The sequence below is a fragment of the Mirounga leonina genome, unplaced genomic scaffold (assembly GCF_011800145.1).
Source record: "Mirounga leonina isolate KUSES-001 unplaced genomic scaffold, KU_Mleo_1.0 Mir_91, whole genome shotgun sequence".
NCBI classification, from domain to species: Eukaryota; Metazoa; Chordata; class Mammalia; order Carnivora; family Phocidae; genus Mirounga; species Mirounga leonina.
The window spans coordinates 7928633-7947163 of record NW_023270839.1 but is presented as its reverse complement, the minus strand read 5'-3'; the positions used below and the strand labels follow the sequence as shown (position 1 = coordinate 7947163).

Below are 18531 nucleotides of genomic sequence, written 5' to 3'. Positions count from 1 at the left end.
CGCAGACGCAGAGTACATCTACAGAAGAGCCCTACGGCCAGAGAAGACTAAGGCGCCTGCGCAATGGATCTGTCCTTGGGTTGGAGACGTGTACTCCTTTTGTCCTACTTCCGCGGTCAGGTTGGTGACGTCCACAGTTGCTCTAGCAACGCGATATTGTGGGAGGAAGAGGGGGACAGGTTTTACAAAGGACAGCGTAGCTACCCGAGGGTTCCGGCTTTCTTTGGCCCACCCGCGTCTTCAAAGATTGACTGTTTGGATCTGCTGGGAGGCAATGCCTGGCGCTCGCGGGGTTCAGTACCGACGCAGCCCTAGCTCTGTTAAGGGCAGATGCCTGTCCCAGATCGTTAGAGCAGGTTCTCCCGCAGGGAGACCACCGCTGCTAATCAGTATGCAGGCACCAGTTTAGACTTGGTTATGGGGGAGGGCAGTGCGGAACGGACGGAGGGAGGGAGCTTGACCTCTCCCTGGCCCTGAATTGGACTCGGGATCTGACCCCGGGAGCGCTACCGAATAAGCGCGGTAGAACGTAAGTCCACAGGTATTCATTAATTCAGCAAACATTTATTGGGCGCCTCCTCGGGACGTTGTGCTAAATTGTAGGTACCGTCTGGGAAATCATACGGTCTTAAAAGGGCCAGTGTTGGGGCGGGGACTGAGAGAAAACAGTCGATTAACATGCATATAGTAAATGATCAAGTTTAGCAACCTTCTACTCAACAAGCTGGCATCTTGAACCCGGTGTAATATCCCAGGTATCAGCCCTGGAAGGCCCATAAGAGCATTGCCTCGTTCAAACCCTACCCCAACTCATTTTGCAGAGGAAACTGAAGGTTTGTGGTTTTGTGTTTTAACAAATGGAATTACCTGCTTATATTTAGCGTTTTAACTTTTTTTAAAAAAGTAAGATCCACTTTAATTTCTGGCTTTCGCTGCCCTTTTAGTTTCACATTAATCTGACCTTCCAGCCCTACTTCTGTCATCTCTCAGTTGCAGTTGCAGGTCCTACGTAACCAGGTGCTTTTTAAGCTTATTAACAACTTTGAGCTATCCTAGGTGCGCAATCAAAATTCCGAAAGCCGCATGTGAAGACAAGGGTCCTTCACTTTCACTTTCACTTTTTATTTGTTAAACTGGAAACTACATCAGTGTCAACAAACGTACTGATTAGCAGTGGTGATTAAAACCTTGCTTAGGTTCTAGAAAGAAGAGAAATAATTCACGTCTTCAGAAAGCTTTACAATCTATTTAAAAAGAGATTCATTTTCACACCCATAGAGATTTGCGCTGCTACATGAACTTAAGTTCAGCCTAAACTCTCTTATGTTGCTGAGAAGAAAAGGGGAGAAAAAGTGAATAACCAGCCTGGTTCCTATTTCAATATAATAAGGCAGGAAGCTTCAGTTTTTCTCACAAGTTGAACCTTTCCCCCTGTTTCATCAGCAAGTAGGAGGGTAGCTTCCTCACCAGTATTCAACTTCAAACTTTAAAGTCTAGGCTGATGCTTTTTAATCATTCAGGAGTGGATTCCTCAGGGGGTTTCTGTTCCATCAGCCAGGCTCCTTCCAGCAGTTTCTCCCTTATGTTTTGTCTGCCTTTGATCCATGTCAACTATCATCATTAGCATCTCCACAGGAACTCCCAAAGGGAGAAAGCAGAAGAGATGAAAAATATCAAATTCACTTACTGAGTGCATCCTTTTCTGAGACCTGCAAAGTCAAACACCAATATAATAAACTAAAGCTTTTCTGGACTACTTAAAACAGCAAGAAAAGGTCTTGTTCTGTGTTCAGTTTATGATTCTATAATCACTGAAATATTTTTGACTGATCTGTCAATAGGAAATTGCTAATCCTAATTTATTTCAATAGTTTAAATCAGAATATATGTAAAAATTCACATCCAGAATAATGGATAAGAGTGCAGGTTCTAGGGTTAGTCATGCAGCCTCATTTTACTTTTCTATGAAATAGAAATAACAATACCAGGATTGCTGGAATGTTGTGTTAAAAAGAAAAGCACAGGCCCAAAATGGTGCCTTAGGCTGAGTCCCCAAACAAGGGCTTAATACATAATCTAATGGCAGTTTCAACTTCTCCCGGAAATGTAGTCTTAACCAATCAGTTAAGAATTTTTCAGTCAGCACCAGTGAGTCTTCCACATGGGCCCTCTCCATGCCCCAAAGGAAGATAAGACCTCTTGCTTTCCCCACTAAGGAAAAGTGGTCTAAACAATCCTTTCCTTTGGCTAATAACTTTCTTGCCCTACCCTCTTTCTATAAAAACCCTCCATTTCGTAAAACTCCTCAGAGTTCTCTATTTGCAAGATGAAATGCTGCCCAATTCATGAATCATTAAAAAAAAAAAAAAAAAAACTAGGGACGCCTGGGTGGCTCAGTCAGTTAAGCGGCTGCCTTCAGCTCAGGTCATGATCCCAAGGTCCTGTGATCGAGTGCCGCATCGGGCTCCTTGCTCAGTGGGGAGCCTGCTTCTCCCTCTCCCTCTGCCTGCTGCTCCCTCTGCTTGTGCTCTCTCTGTCAATAAATAAATCTTAAAAAAAAAAACTAGGTCTTCAAATTTTATTTGGTTGAATTTTTGTAACAGTTTTTAGGATTAAATGAGACTTCAACATTAAGCACTTAACATAGTATTTGACACACAGTAAATGTTCTGTAAACATTTGCTCTTAACAATCATTAATACTGGTAATTAACTATGCTTCCTCTATATCTCTGACTAAAAGTTGGGCAAACCACAGAGCCCCAATATTTTGGACATGCAAGAGATGGCACTAAAAGACTACAACTCAGATAGCTCTCAAGGGGCAAAACAAATTTAGAAATTAAAGGTGAAGTCAGAATAGATCTTAGGATTTTTATTACAAAAATACTGTTGGAGAGGAAAAATTTCCTTCTAACCACCTTAGTTTTATTGACCCTGTAAATTAGACTGAAAAAAGACAGATTAACAAGGAAAACAACTTTATTAACATATGCTTCACATAGACACATGGGAGTACTCAGTTATGAGTAACTAAAAGGGGTGGTTAGAACTTGGGCTTATATCATGGTAAGAAACAAAATTCAACTGAGTACATTTTAAAGATCTTACTGGTTTTACTTAATAATTCATGAATCAGGCATATTCAGTCTAACAGAAAGGAGCTCCAAGAAGCTATACAAAATGAAAGACATTTATAGGCGGATGGGAGCAGGAATTAGGAAGTTATACTAGACAAAAAGCTGATTGGTGATGTCAAGGTCATTTTCCTTTAGAGGATGACAGGGATCTATCAGGTACATTACCTGACTAATGCTAATTAGGCAATTCCTGTTTGATTCCATTTCTAGGAAAGCCAAAACTGTAACGTTTGGTGATGTGGGGCCTAATATAAGTGACTCCATTTGGGGCCTGTTACCTTGTTTGTAACAACAGCATTTTACAAAAAAAGAATACACTTTTAGAGAAGTGACAAGACAAAGAAAAAGGACTTTTGAGTTTCTAGGGCAGCAAATTGTGGGAAGGTAAAAATGTATGAAGGAATTAATAAAAATAAGGTTTAGTTAATAAAGTTTGTTAGGTAGATTCTTCTGGTGCCCTCTCTGGGTTGATAAGAATCTAGAGTTCTTCTGTTCTTCCCTTATGGGGGGGGGGGGCACATTTACAAAGTTATGTCCCACTTCTAGGTAAATAGGAGGAGGGCAGAGAGCTTTTCTTGTATGTGCTTCTTCTCAGTTGCCTTCAGCTCAAAATAATGCTTATGCTACAGTGGCATATTTTGGGGTGGCATGTTCTGCTATTCAACACTCAACATCATAAAACAATAAGAAAGTAGAGGGGCAAGAGGGTCTCCTTACAAGCCAAGGCCACTTTACAGTGTCTCTACAGTAAGAAATGAAACCCCCTTTCCTTGTATCTTTTAATGTAAGAAATGTGTATTTAGTCTTCATCCCTTTTCCTGGCACAGGGCCCCTAAAACCCTAGGAATTTCCTAAGTGATGATAAGAGCACTGGTGTTACAGGATTTCTTTTCCTTCAGTGCCCGCAGTTCTCAGTCAGGCTGCTTCAAAGAATGAAGAGGTAGACCAGACAAAGAGTGGTGGGCAACAGAGCAAAGTTCATTGAGCCATAATAAAGTTTATTGGGCAATAGTGCAAAGCTCCCGAAGAGGAAGGGGACCTGAGAGGGTTGCCCCAGGTTTCTAAGTCTGAAGGGTTTTATGGGCTTGTTGGCAGGTTATTTTAATCTGATTAACCATCCATGCACCTGTCACCCAATAAGGTTTTTGTCATCTATCTACCAGGTGGGAAAGGGTGGAGGGCTCCCTCCAGGGTGGTGTAAAATCCTTTTAAGGGTGGTCTCCTTTTGGTGGAGGGAGGGTGCCACTTGTCACTGCCTGCCTTTCTTCTAACCATCCTTCATTACTAGGAGCATCTTTTATTATAATATTTGGTTTTGTTCCCAGATCCTGAAATAGCTCCAGAGCAATAAAGGTGAAAGGAGTGTCTTTTGTTATTCGTAACAAGCCCCTTCAACCACATTTGAATTTAAGTTATTAAAGTGACTTTTGGAAAGCCCTTAAGGGTAGGGACTGGTTGCCTGGGGAACCAACTCTGATTCCAGGCTAGGAACTGTAAGCCCCACCGCAAGAGGAGAGAGGTGCTGGAGATTGAGTTCAATCACTAATGGGCAATTATTTAATCAATCATACCTATGTAATGAAGCTTCCATTAAAAAAAAAGGGTACCTGGGTGGCTCAGATGGTTAAGCGTCTGCCTTCGGCTCAGGTCATGATCCCAGGGTCCTGGGATCCAGTCCCACATCAGGCTCCCTGCTCCTTGGGAGCCTGCTTCTCCCTCTGCCTCTCTCTCTCTGTGTCTCTCATGAATAAATAAATAAATAAATCTTTAAAAAAAGAAAAAAAAGAAAACCTAACCAGAGGAGTTTGGAGAATTTATGGGTTGCTGAGCACATTCAGGTGCTGGGAGGGTGGTGCAACTGGGGAGGACATGGATGCTCTGTGCTCCTTCCCCCCCCATACCTTGCCCTGTGCATTTCTTCCATATTGCTATGCTTAAGCTGTATCCTTTTATAACAAATCAGTGTTAAAAAAATTCAACTGAGAATTTAAAATATATATATATATATATATATATATATTTTTTTTTTTTTTTTTTTTTTTTTTAAGTAAACTCTACGCCCGACGTGGGGCTTAAATTCATGACTCTGAGATCAAGAGTCGCACTCCACTGACTGAGCCAGTCAGGCACCCCTCAACTGAGTAAATTTAAAGATCTAGTTAACTTTATACAATAATTTTTGAATCAGGGAGCATCCCGTCTAGCAAATAGAAGTGAGCTCTAAGGAGCTGTACAAAAATGGAAGGTTTTTTAGGCAGGAGGAGAGTGGGACAGGAAACTAAAAGAGGATTATTTCAGGTAAGGTTACCTTCCCATAGGTGAAGTCCCAGGGTCTCAAGCAGATTACCTCACTAGTGCTAACCAGGAAGTTACAAAGGCAGCAAGTGCAATTAGGTTAGGTATTAAGTCTTGGTGGGGTTTTAGCAAAAGTGACTCCATTTTAGATCTTGTGTTTCTTTGTAACACCAGTAATATAGTAAACTATTTTTCTAGGTTCTCTGAGCCATTCTAGCAAATTACTGAACCTGAGGAGGGGGTCATGGGAACCTCCAATTTGTAGCCAGTTGGGAGAAGCACAGGTAAAAACCTGGACTTGATTTTCTCCTGTTAATTTCTCCTGTTAATTTTATTCTTTGTCCACCTAGAAGGCCAAAGGAAATTCTTCCTCCCTGACATAATCTTTGGGAGTCCCATAAAGAGAACCTTTCAGTCTTCCTCCCTAGCACCCAAAAATCTACCATATTGTCCTTTGCAAGGGCAGAACACCCTCTACCACACGGGACTGAACTCATCACCGCTTGAGCAACGTCATCCAATAGAATTTTCTGTGATGATGTAAATGTCTCTGTGCTGTCCAGTATGGCAGCCACTAGACACATGTGGCTATTGAGCACTTCAAATATAGCCAGTTGTAACTAAGAAACTTGATTTTTACTAATTTAAATCAGTTTAAAAAAAAAAAAAAGGCCCAAAATGGCTTCACTTAGACCAAATTCCCAAACTCAAGCCTTAATACCTATTCTAATTGCAATTTCAACCTCTCCCAAAAATGTAGTCTTAATGGGTTAAGCAAGAATTTTTCCATCAATGCCAGTGAGTCTGCCACATGGGCCCTCTCCTTCCCTCAAAAGAAGATAAGACCCCCTTGCTTTCCCCACTAAGGCAAAGTGGCCTGAACAGTTCTTTTGCTAATAGCTTTCTTGTTCACCCTCTTTCTATAAAACCTTCCATTTCGTAAATCTCCTGGCATTCCCCTCTTTTTGCTAGATGATATGCTGCCTGATTCATGAATTGTTTAATAAAGGCAATTAGATCTTCAACATTTACTTGGTTAAATTTTGTTTTGTTTTGTTTTTTTCTTTTTTAAAGTGAAGTCTTTTTCTCTTCCCTCCATAGCTCAAGTCCTTCCTGTATTTTTCTTAACAGATACTGACTGAGGTTTTTACTGTGTTAAACAAAACTGTTGCAAACTGCCCTAAAGAATGATCTATGTAACACATTTCACCAAGTGTTCCATGGAAGTCAAGAACTTGAGAAACTTTAACCACTTAAAGCAATTCTACCACTTTTAGGAGATTGTCTTCTTTCTGGTCTCATTATTTTTTAATAGGGAATCAAATTCTATGTTCTTTATTTCAGTTAAATTCATGCAATAGGGGTGCCTCGCCAGCTCAGCTGGAAAGAGTATATGACTCTTGATCTCGGAGTTGTGAGTTTGAGCCCCACATTCGGTGTAGAGATTACTTCATCACTGTTCTCCTTTCATGAGTGGAGTTTCCCAGCTGCTACTAGGCATGTAGTGTTGTGTTTTTTTTTTTTAAGGTTTTATTTATTTATTTGACAGAGAGAGACACAGCAAGAGAGGGAACACAAGCAGGGGGAGTGGAAGAGGGAGAAGCAGGCTTCCCGCCGAGCAGGGAGCCTGATGCGGGGCTCGATCCCAGGACCCTGGGATCATGACCTGAGCCGAAGGCAGACGCTGAATGACTGAGCCACCCAGGCGCCCCAGACATGTAGTGTTTCAACAGGTGGGATGTTGAGGCAGATATGAAAATCCAGCTTGCTCCTCTCCTAACTCCTCCCTCCTCAGGATGACTCAGGCATCCCTCCTCCTTGGTCCTGTTGCAGGATTTTTTTCTCCCTCGGTGGGTGCCTGCGGTTCTGGGTCACACCGCTTCAAAGAATAAAGTGGTAGACCAGACAGAGTGGTGGGCAGCAAAGCAAAGTTTATTGCGTGATAGCAGAGTGACAGTACAAAGCTCTGGAGGAGGGAGGGGACCCGAAGGGGTTGCCCTCTAGATGAGATGCTGCCTGATTCATGAATTGTTTAATAAAGGCAATTAGATCTTCAACGTTTACTTGGTTAAATTTTGTTTTCTAACAAACCTAAGTAGCCATGTGTAATTAGTGGCTATCATGTTGGACAGAACTACTTTAGAACTATTCCATTCGGTTCCTATGTTTAAAGGTCACATCTTATTCATAGTTCATTCAAAAGGCAATGACACCCATTTGAAACTGAAGAATGATCTATTCCTGCCAGACCTAACGTATCAGGTTATCAGCTCCACCTACTTATAGAATATTTAATGTGGCTTACAGGTACAGGAAAGAGGGTTTGTCAAGATTAGTTTCCATCAATAAAAGCCATATTAATACTTTAATTAGCCATAAAATCACACATAATGGCAGTAGGAGGAAAATATACTTTTGTACTTACACATAGTGTGTCTTGTCTTAAAGATAAGGAGAAAAAAGTACCTTAAATTTCTCCACAGAGGCCTGCCTAGAGCAGGCACTGAAAGTTTTCTCCACTCTATAATTCTAGCAGATCTAGCCCAATCCTAAATTATCCCAGCTCTGGGGACACCTTAAAGGATCTATTAACTTTGGTTGTAAAAGGACTTTCCATACGTACACATTTCCTACTTCCAAGCAACCTCTCTTGTAAAGATGGTTTAGCACATAGTAACAAAATACACCACCTCCTGAGATGAGGTCTAGACAGATAGAACCAGTTCCAGCCAGGCCTCAAAAAATTCTACATCTTACAGGTTTTCAGTAAAGGGAGAGATTTTATTGCCCTATCTTGGAATGATGTAGCCCAGAATTTTCTATATGGTACAATTGAGAATACAGCTCCAAAGCCCTTGACACTTAGCATATGAGTTTATAGGTCATTGTTTACACATCTGCCCCCCAGCTAGACCTTGTATCCATGTATTCATACAATAAGTAGACCCATGTATCTACTCTGAGCCACACCTACAACTCTGAGTCACACCCTGTTGTAGGTACTGGCATCAGAGCAGAGAACAAAAGAGACAAGGCCCCTGTGAACCTTAAGATCTAGTGGAGGGAAACTGATAATAAATGAGTAAACAAAAAGGCACAATAATTTCAGATGGTGATAAGTGTTATGAAGAAAATACAATAGAGTTGTATGATAGAGTGACTGGAGGTGTCTTTTAGACCCTGTGGTCAGGAGAGGCCTCCGAAGAGGGGAGGTTTGAGCTGAGCTCGGAATCTAAAGTTGCCAGCTCAGCAAAAGGACAAATAGCCTAGAGTAGCAGCAGATAGAAAGTCTATGTTTACCATTAGAGCAGGCTAATCCCTTTCCTTTTGATAATGGTATTCTTAGAGCCTAATATAATGCTTGGCTTTGAATAGGTATATAGTAATAATAATACATTTTAGCATAAATGTACTGTTTATTGGAATTATCTTGGTTAATCCTCACAACAAGACACAAACAAGTCAAGGGAAGAAAATTAAGAGACACTAAATAACTGACCCAGGGGCATGTAGTGGGTATGTGGCAAAACCACGATTACCCTTAAGCCAGACTTGTGACCCCAGAAACTATGCCTCTGATTAACCAATGAGTCTCACTGAGCTCCAGCATCTAAAGGGCTTCTTAAAAATACAGTTTTTAGGGGCGCCTGGGTGGCTCAGTCGTTAAGCATCTGCCTTCGGCTCAGGTCATGATCCCAGGGTCCTGGGATCGAGCCCCACATCGAGCCCCACATCGGGCTCCCTGCTCAGCGGGAGGCCTTCTTCTCCCTCTCCCTCTCCCCCTGCTTGTGTTCCCTCTCTCGCTGTATCTCTCTCTGTCAAGTAAATAAATAAAATCTTTAAAAAAAAAAAAATACAGTTTTTAGCATCAAGCCAAACCAACTAAATTAGAATCTCAGAGGTTAGGGATTAGAAACCTGAATTTTTAACAAGCCGTCCAGATGATTTTTATGCACACTGAAGTTTAGAATCACTGTACTCTGTTGAAAGAATGAAATGAGATATATCCTCTATTTATATACTCCACTACCCCACATCCTGCAAATTTGTAGGCCCCTAAACTCTATAAATGCCCATTCTCTTAAACTTTGAGCCCTTAAAATGATAATGAGATCAATTTAACACTGTGTTACAAAACAGAAGAAATTCAAAATCTAAGACCCGCAAGAGGACTAACGGAAAACACTTTGACAAAGCCCTCCCTGCCAGGATTTTCCCACCCACCCTCTACCACAGTTTGGTTTTAACCTAACCAAGGGGATGACCAGAACCCCGACAACTCCAGGGACATCACGACTTGTTTACCAGTTCAGGTAAGTTCTGGTGTCAGCCTCAAGATTGGCTCCTCTGCCGCGCAAGCCTGAAGTATGCTCAGGACCTGAGAGAGAAGCCAGCCACCCCACACCCCACGCCAGCAACCTAAAGCAGACCAGGCCTTATAGGTTAGTCCTTCAGTTGCCCCTCCTGAGGACGGTGGAGGCAGGGATCCTCCAAACAGGGGTACCTGGGATTGAGCACTTATTTCCTGGGAACTAGGTTGGGAAATCTCCAGAGCAGAGGAACTGCATCTTGAGAGATGTCGCTAAGGTTTAGGGTTGCCAGATAAAATATTGGATGCCCACTTATGTCCCAAATATTGCACGGGATATGCTTATTCTAAAAAAGTCTGTTGTTTATCTGAAGTTTAGGCATCTTGTTTTTTATTTTAATTTTTAATAAAAAATATTTAATTTTTTTTTTTTTTTTTTGCGAGAGAGAGAATGAGAGACAGAGAGCATGAGAGGGGAGTGGGTCAGAGGGAGAAGCAGACCCCCTGCTGAGCAGGGAGCCTGATGCGGGACTCGATCCCGGGACTCCAGGATCATGACCTGAGCCGAAGGCAGTCGCTTAACCAACTGAGCCACCCAGGCGCCCTAGGCATCTTGTTTTTTATTTGCAAAACCTGACAATCTACTTGGGGTACAAGCCCCAGCCCCTTGAAAGAAACATTGAACCAGTAGTATTGTCTTCCACAAGCATCCTAAGCATCACATTACAAGAAACACCAGGAGGAGGCTCTCAGAGGGGAGGGAGCTCTACGGGGAAGCCCAAAGAGTGTGTGTGACCGTGCAAGGGTAGTTCTGTCACTTTTTAACTATGACAGAATGGGAGGCTGAAGGAGGTTCTGTGAGAGACCCGGTTCTTTCAGAACTGCCCGTCTCCCTCACTGTCCCCCAAACGTGTGAGCAGGATTACCATCCTATTCGGTGAGTCCCCAGAGTTCCCTGGGTCGGCAGGCAGATCCGGGTTGGACCACCAGCGGGGTTCAGAGCCCGCCTCCGCCCCGAAGCCCTGGCCACGCCCCACTCTGTTATCCGACCCTTCTCTGGGTCAGCTGGTGCTGGCGTCAGGCGGAGGGATGGGCTGGTTCAGCTCGACCCGGCAGGGCTTGTTTACTATGGCTGATGATCTGGAGCAACAGTGAGTTAATCCTGTCTCTTTCTCTTTCTCTCTCTCTTTCTGGGCCGTGATCCCGGGACTGTCGGTGACCGAGGAACAGTTGTAGACACCTTCCCGCCTTTCCTTTTTCAGGTCGGCTTCGGGGGAGGGCCGGGGGTTGCGTTTGCTTGCTTTGCTTGCTTTGCTTTTGCCCAGAAGAGGAGGCAGCAGAGCTCGGGGAGCGGTGGTAGATAAGCTTGCCTACTGCCGAGTGACTCTTGACTTGTCACCGTGGTCCTCGCGATCGCTCCTCGCCCCTCTGGTCGCCGTACAGAGAGGTTAGACTTAGTGGTGATGGCCCAGATCCCCCGAGGAAGTTCGTGGAATGCGGGCGCGGGGGTAGCAGTCAGCAGTCAGGTCTGCTCGTCGAGATTGTCCCCAGGACGGTAGCGGGGGTGGAGTGGGAACGGCCTCTCCTAGCCGGGCAGGGAGAGGGCATGGGAAGAAAAGAGAGAGGGCTCCGGCGCTGGGATTGTCTGGAGCAATGGGCTCGCAAGTTTCTTTAGCTCTCGCCCCTGAGACATTTAGCCAGCCGCTTGCGATCCTAGTTGCTCACGTTTTTAATCAGCACAAGATCCTTAATGCTGTGGTTTCGGAATTACAGTTTTTGGGATTTGTTATCACTGTCTCAGGGGCATCAGGTTTGGGATGCCACCTGTAGGTGGTGTGACTAGCAGTTCGCAGTCTGATAGAAGAAAGGAAAAGTTGCTTCCAGAAGAATGACTCAGCTACCAGCCAAGCCTTGGTTTCACCAGAACAGGGCCTTTCCTGGATCCTGTGTTCCTGCTCTTCAGAGCTGCAGAACTGGCAGCTTGCAACACTAACTTTATGACCGTAATAGCTTCCTGGGCTTGAAGGAACTGCTCAGGAAGAGTTTTGCTTTCTAAAGATGACCTTCCCAAAAGGAAATTTACAATGGCTACAAATAACTTAGGAAAACACAGATTAGAGCTGGTAGAGATGCAGGTACTTCAGCTCCTTTTTACAGATGAAGAAGCCAGCGCCCATAAAAGTTAGAGGAGATTGCCCAAATCACAGAAGTCCACAACAGGCTTCTGACCCAACGCAGAACCCCTTCTGCCTCACCCTCCACCAGGATAAAAGCCCTCTAGAGGGAAGAGACCACTTTGGCCAGCCTAAGTTCATGGCTGAGTGGCTTCTCTGCCTCTTGCCTCAATTTCCCACCCTAGCCCTCACCTCCCCAGTGGTATTGAGGAGATACAGTGTGCCAGCGACTATTTCCAGTGCTTTAGCTGTAACGTTTTCGGGGAAGAGAGGCAAAGTAAAGCTCCTCCCTGAAGAATATCTGCTGAGCAGCCCATGGTGCTATTGGCATGGGACGTTTCTCCTAAGTGCTGCTTTGGGCAAGTACAAGGCAAGGTGGGATCCACATGTCGTGGTCTGACTTGTCACAGTCTCTGATGTAGAGAGAAAGTTTGTCTCTTAAGACTGGCAAAATTCTACAGTCTTGGTGCCCATGCTTCAAGCCTACAGTTAGGAATTCCAGTAGAGTATTAAAAGGCTTGAGAGTCTCCATAGAATTGGATTATGACTGACAACTCTCATCTGGCTGAAGTCACTGATACACCACTCTCAGCTGCTACCTCAGGATTTCTTGCAGTCATTGAAGAGTTGAATGAATGTAGGCAGCTTATGCCTTAGCTGGGGAAAAGAACATTTGTTGGGAGTTTATCTTATGCTAGGCATTTTTCTATGTGAGCTAGGGACATAAACTCATTTAATCTTTATACAAACCCTATGAAGTAGATACTGTTATTATCTTTTTCTTAAGGTTGAGGAAATTGACACAGAGAGGCTAACTAGTGTGCCCAGAGTCACATTGCTGGTAAGTGGCAGTGTCAGGATTAGAACTCTGGCCTTCTGATTTATTTCGCACTTCCTTTCAGAAAACAGCGTGAAAGTGCGGTTATACATGGGGAGTTTGAAAAGCTGAGGCTGGGGCCACCTGGCTAGCTCAGTCAGTAGAGCATGTGATTCTTTTCTTTCTTTTTTTTTTTTTTAAGATTTTATTTATTTGTTTGAGAGAGAGAGCATGAGCAGGAGGGAGAGGCAGAGAGAGACAGAGAAGCAGACTCCCTGCTGAGCAGGGAGCCCGACTGGGACTCAATCCCAGGACCCTGGGATCATGACCTGAGCCCATGGCAGATGCTTAACCAACTGAGCTACCCAGGCGCCTGGGCATGTGACTTTTGATCACAGGGTTGTGAGTTGGAGTCCCATGCTGGGTGTAGATATTACCTAAAAATAAGTAAATCAATAAATAAACTTTTGAAATAATTCTCCTTTGAAAAAGAAAAAAAGAAAAAGCTGAGGCTGGAACTTCCAGAGGAAGGGTACAGAGAAACCTGGATTTGAGATGTGGGCTCTAGCTCTGCTTCTTTTTCTAACTAGCCACATGACCTCCTTGGGCATCAGCTTTCTCATCTGTGAAATAAAGAGGCTGGACTAGATGATTCCTAAGGGACCATCCTAATCTATAAAATCCTGTGCTTCCAATGAGGTATCGGGATGTCCAGCGTGTGGCAAGAGGGCTCAGTAATGGTTCTCCTCGTTCCCCCCCAGAATGCCCCTGCCTGACTATGCTGATGTTCACAGACCCTTCATGTAGCTGGTGGTATCCATCCTGTAATCCCCTTCATTCAGGCAGAGTTCAAGAAAAGAGAAATATCCAAAAAAAAAAAAAAGAGAAATATCATATACGATGGAAAAAGGATAATAAACTCATTTCAGCATCTAATTTGTCCCAGGCACCTTTTGGGGTGCCTTACATATCTAGATGCTCGAAGCCCGGTTACTTATCAAGCCACAGCCATTCTGCTTGTAAATGACGATAGTGTGATGCAGAACCAGAGGGTCTCTCCCCCCACCCCCCCAGAACTGGTGCTTTCAACCTCTACCCTGTAACCTTAGATTTTCTCGGTAATAAAGGAGACAGCAGGATGGGTTATCCTCATTTTACTGCGTGCCATTGGAGGTGAGGACAAATGTGAGCTTTGTACACATTTTTTTTAAAGATTTTATTTATTCATTTATTTATTAGAGAGCGAGAGAGAGAGAGAGAGAGAGAGAAACAGCATGAGGGGAGAGGATCAGAGGGAGAAGCAGGCTTCCCGCTGAGCTGGCAGCCCGATGCGGGGCTCGATGCGGGGCTCGATCCCAGGACTCCGGGATCATGACCTGAGCCGAAGGCAGACCCTTAACCAACTGAGCCACCCAGGCACCCTGTACAGATTTTGTAATCTGGAAAACAAGGCCAGAGGCAGCCTGGCAAGGCAATCCCAACAGGACTCGAACCCAGGTCTCCTGTCTCCTGCTCCCTTCCTGTCCCATCTCATTGTTCCAGGCTGGACTGATTGATTGCCTGAGAGCCCAGCTGGGCACTGACCCCGCTCTGTACTTCCAGGGGCTTGGAAGAGGGCACACACAAACAACCCAAAGGCCCTGCCAGGAGGGCAGGTGGCATGGGAATTTGTCCTACCCTAAAGGAACATACAGTCCTGGGCATGACAAAAGAGAAAGATAACTGAAACATTAGTTAATAGTTGGCTTTTTTTCCCCTTGTGATCTTGGAACATTATGATAACCAGTAACAAAGGGGAGTTATAAAGCCCAAATGAGATAATACATGTGAAAGCTTTGCAAACTGTAAAGTGGGATTCACTTGGTGCCCTGAATATCTGTTGAAACAAAGGGCATGTTGTTAATAGCCATTTGCTGGGGAAGAGTAACAGTCTATCAGGCAGCAGGGAATTGCTGACTGCCATAGTGGCAGGTCTCCTGAGCCTGGGAAACACCCTGATAACTCCTATAACTGTCAGCAAGGCTGGGAGCATCAATGTTGCCAATGGGTGTCACTGTGTTTCTTTGTCCCAGGCCACAAGGCTGGCTGAGCAGCTGGCTGCCTGCTTGGCGCCCCACTTCCATGTCTCAGCTGAAGAATGTGGAAGCCAGGATCCTTCAGTGTAAGTAGAAGGGATAGCTGATCCCACCTCCATCAGGAGGCCCAAAGCGGATATAGGATCTCCCCAGAGCCTGCTACACTGAGCCCACCAATTCCTGATCAGCAGTGCTTGGGGTGGAAAGAAAGGATGTCAGTGATTTGGGAGAAGAGATTTGCACGGGGGGCACCATATTGTACGATAGTGGTTTCTTGACAGCTCCCGCCCTATCCATCATGCTAGTTCCTGACACATCCCCACAATTTCACTTCAAACCCGGTACCAACTATCAACACACAACACACACACACACACACACACACATATCTACACATTCTCTCTCCCTCCTTCCTTCTCCATCATTCCTCCCTTCTTCCTTCTCTCCCTCTCTCTTCTTCCAAACACATAAGCACTTCTCAGATTTACCACCTTCCTACCCTAGGCCCAGCAGCTGTCCTATATTCTCTAATATGGCTATGCATATATTCCATCCAGTTAGGCCCACCACTTACCCGGTTACTACAGTAGTTTGGGATTCCTACAGACCAGCTTTCTTGAGTAGTATTATGTTGGTGCAGGGCATCCTATGATTGGCAGCAGCCGCAGGCTCAAACCAAACCCTTGGGCCGGGTCTGCCCATGTCTCCCTTACAGTCCTCCCCGCCCTGCACCCACTGCCCCAGCCTTGGACCCCCTGTCTTCCCATGGGCCTGTGTACACGCAGCTGCAGAACAGCCATAGCTTCCAAGCCTCCTCCCGGGATCCAGGCAACTTCCCCCCCGCAGCCGCTCTGTCACGTGACTGTTAGGCCAGCAGAGCAAGCACCGCCCACTGTCTGTCTCCAAGAGGCATAAGCCTGTGGCTCAGCCCATAGCCATCACCCCCTCCACCTGGGTCAGCTCCAGTCAGAAGCTACCCCCAGGGAGGATGCGTCTGTCCCTCTGCCGAGCCCCAAGCACACACAGTACAAGAGCAATGGATGCAGGAACTCTGAGGCCAATGGGGTCACTGCCACGCTGGGCCCAAAGGGAGCCGGACACACAATCTGGAGGAGTGAGGTGGCCCCTCTAATGACCTAGAGACTAGATGGCCTACAGATCGTGCTTGGAGTTGATCTCTTAGGGCATGTGGTCAGAGGGTTGTGAAAGGAAGGAGGTGAGGACAATGGGGACGGGTTTGGCAATGGAGAGAGGAAGCTGAAGGACACATGACAGTGCTGTCAGAAAACAGTCTTCTTGCTCTGCCCTGCGTTCCCCTCTCCCCAGGCCTCCAGAACAAGTTCCTGGCCCGATATGTGTCCCTCCCAAACCAGAACAAGATCTGGACGGTCACCGTGAGCCCGGAGCTGAGGGATCGTACCCCCCTGGTGATGGTGCATGGCTTCGGGGGTGGCGTGGGCCTCTGGATCCTCAACATGGATTCACTGAGTGCCCGTCGCACTCTGCACACCTTTGATCTGCTTGGCTTTGGGCGAAGCTCGAGGCCAACGTTCCCCAGGGACCCTGAGGGGGCCGAGGACGAGTTTGTGACATCCATAGAGACATGGCGGGAGACCATGGGGATCCCCAGTATGATCCTCCTGGGGCATAGTTTGGGAGGATTCCTGGCCACCTCTTACTCTATCAAGTACCCTGAAAGGTAAGGAGGAGTCACCCCTCTTGTTCATGACCTAATTCCTTGTCCCACCGGGAACCTTACAATATTAGTTCCCGATGGTTCTCTTCTTCCTGGGCAAGTTAAGGGCTATGGTTCTTCCAAGCACATACAACTTGTCTTTTCCTTTTTCCTTCTTTAGAGTTAAACACCTCATCCTGGTGGACCCATGGGGCTTTCCTCTTCGACCAACGGACCCCAGTGAGATCCGTGCACCCCCAACCTGGTTCAAGGCCGTGGTGTCTGTCCTAGGGCGTTCCAATCCACTGGCTGTTCTTCGAGTAGCTGGGCCCTGGGGTGAGTAGCCTGCAGATAAAGAAACTATCTCCTTAAACCAAGGCTCTCCCATTCTAGAAGCCCCACTATGTCTAGACTCCCACTATGATCGCTTGTCCACGAGAAGTGGGAATAGGCCTAACATTGTTATTTAAAACTTTTAATCTGGACCAGATCTCTTTGTCTACAGTTTCAGAAGGTTCTTTTTTTCCTTCATCCACACGCAGAAAGCTTTCCTATGCAGGGGAGAGATGGAGCAGAACTACCATTCTGTGCCTTGGCTAGACCCCCAGAGAGAGAAAAAGGGGCCATGAAGTGACTCTTCCTCTGCTGAGGTCTTATCAGTCACCTGTTGGTGATTCAGCATGGCACCCACCATCAGATCCTGTCTCTGCAGCTCATCCAGCACCTGTGGGAGCCAGAGCCTCCAACATAACCCACAGTAGCAGGCAAACCCCTCTAAACCGTGCCCTACTCCAGTTAGGTATTGTATCCTCACCACTTAGGAGCTGTCAGCAAATTCTTTGGGTGAGGGGAGAGAAGGAAGTTGGGGGGAACCAGCCAGAGTAAATAAAATTACTAGGTCTCGGCCTTCTGACCCCATACTGCCAGCACTCTTCCTTTCTGGGTGCCTTTTCTGGCGGGTGCTTTTTAATCTGATGAAGTGAAAAGCAGATTCCCTCTATAGAAAAGACTGGTGACCTCCTATCCTGTAATGATGGCTTATGTATACATAGTGATGTTCAGTAGCCAATTATTGCAAGTTAGTAACCGATGGCTGAATAAGAGTTGTCTCTCGAGGCCCTTCAAGAGAAACAGAATGACTCTGGATAGAAGAGGAAAAATGAGGATTTGAGTAGAAGATAGGAGTTTGGAAAGAAAGGAAGTTTATCAAGACACACAGGTGTCAAAGCAGAATAAATGATCAGAGAGCTGACCTTCTTAGAGTTCCCAGCACTGTGGACTCCAGCCAACCTTCTAGTCCTTTTCCAGGGAGAAGCCCTGCTCTAACCGCTCTCCCCTTCTCTGGACTTGCATCTGGCCCGATCTGCGCATGGACCTCAAGGCCAGGATGGTTGAGCAGCTGCCTGGCAGCCATGGAGGAGGGCCAGGGCCCAGGGGATCCCGGCTGTGCCCCCCTCTCACGCCTTGATCCTTACACACAGAGAGACCAGGAGAGAGATCAGAAGTTGACCATTAGGCCCAATTTCTAGTCTGTTGTGGGTGCCCTCCTGCTTGTGTGTGTGCTATGAAGGAAGGTGAAGGGAACAGATTGCTCTCAAACAGCGGCCCAAAGTCTGAGATGCCAGAGTTAAGTTCACCTCTCCACTTGTAGCCCATTACAGGCCTGAACTTGAGAGGACTCTTGGCAGGTAGTCGAGCTTCATCTGTTGTTACCTTGAGAAGATTAAAAGGCCCTAAGGGTCTCAGGGTGCCTGGCTGACTCAGTCGGTAGAGCATGCAACTCTTTTTTTTTTTTTTAAGATTTTATTTATTTATTTGAGAGAGAGAGAGAGCGCACAAGCAGGGGGGAGGGGCAGAGGGAGAAGCAGACTCCCCGCTAAGCAGGGAGCCTGATGCGGTGGCTCGATCACAGGACTCCAGGATCGTGACCTGAACCAAAGGCAGCCGCTTAACCGACTGTGCCACCCAGGCACCCTGAGCATGCAACTCTTGATCTCAAAGTTGTGAGTTCGAACCCCACATCAGGTATAGCGATTACTTTAAAAAA

At 45.7% G+C, this 18531-nt stretch overlaps 1 protein-coding gene across 5 annotated transcripts in view; it reads left to right on the top strand.

Moving 5' to 3' along the window:
* Positions 1 to 118: 118 nt before the first annotated feature.
* The window catches only part of ABHD4 (abhydrolase domain containing 4, N-acyl phospholipase B), a 23784-nt gene continuing 5371 nt past the window's right edge, over positions 119 to 18531 (top strand). For 2 of the 5 annotated variants that reach the window (XR_004677393.1, XM_034994836.1), the window contains exons 1-4: positions 10349 to 10894; positions 14807 to 14895; positions 16136 to 16508; positions 16666 to 16820. Coding sequence is in view for 4 of the 5 variants with exons in the window: in XM_034994836.1 (XP_034850727.1) it covers positions 10833 to 10894; positions 14807 to 14895; positions 16136 to 16508; positions 16666 to 16820 (679 nt within the window). In the remaining variant the exon portion in view is untranslated. Of the gene's footprint in view, positions 530 to 10348; positions 11006 to 14806; positions 14896 to 16135; positions 16509 to 16665; positions 16821 to 18531 lie in introns of those variants that run through there. The other 3 variants (XM_034994834.1, XM_034994833.1, XM_034994835.1) reach the window with 3 other exon arrangements.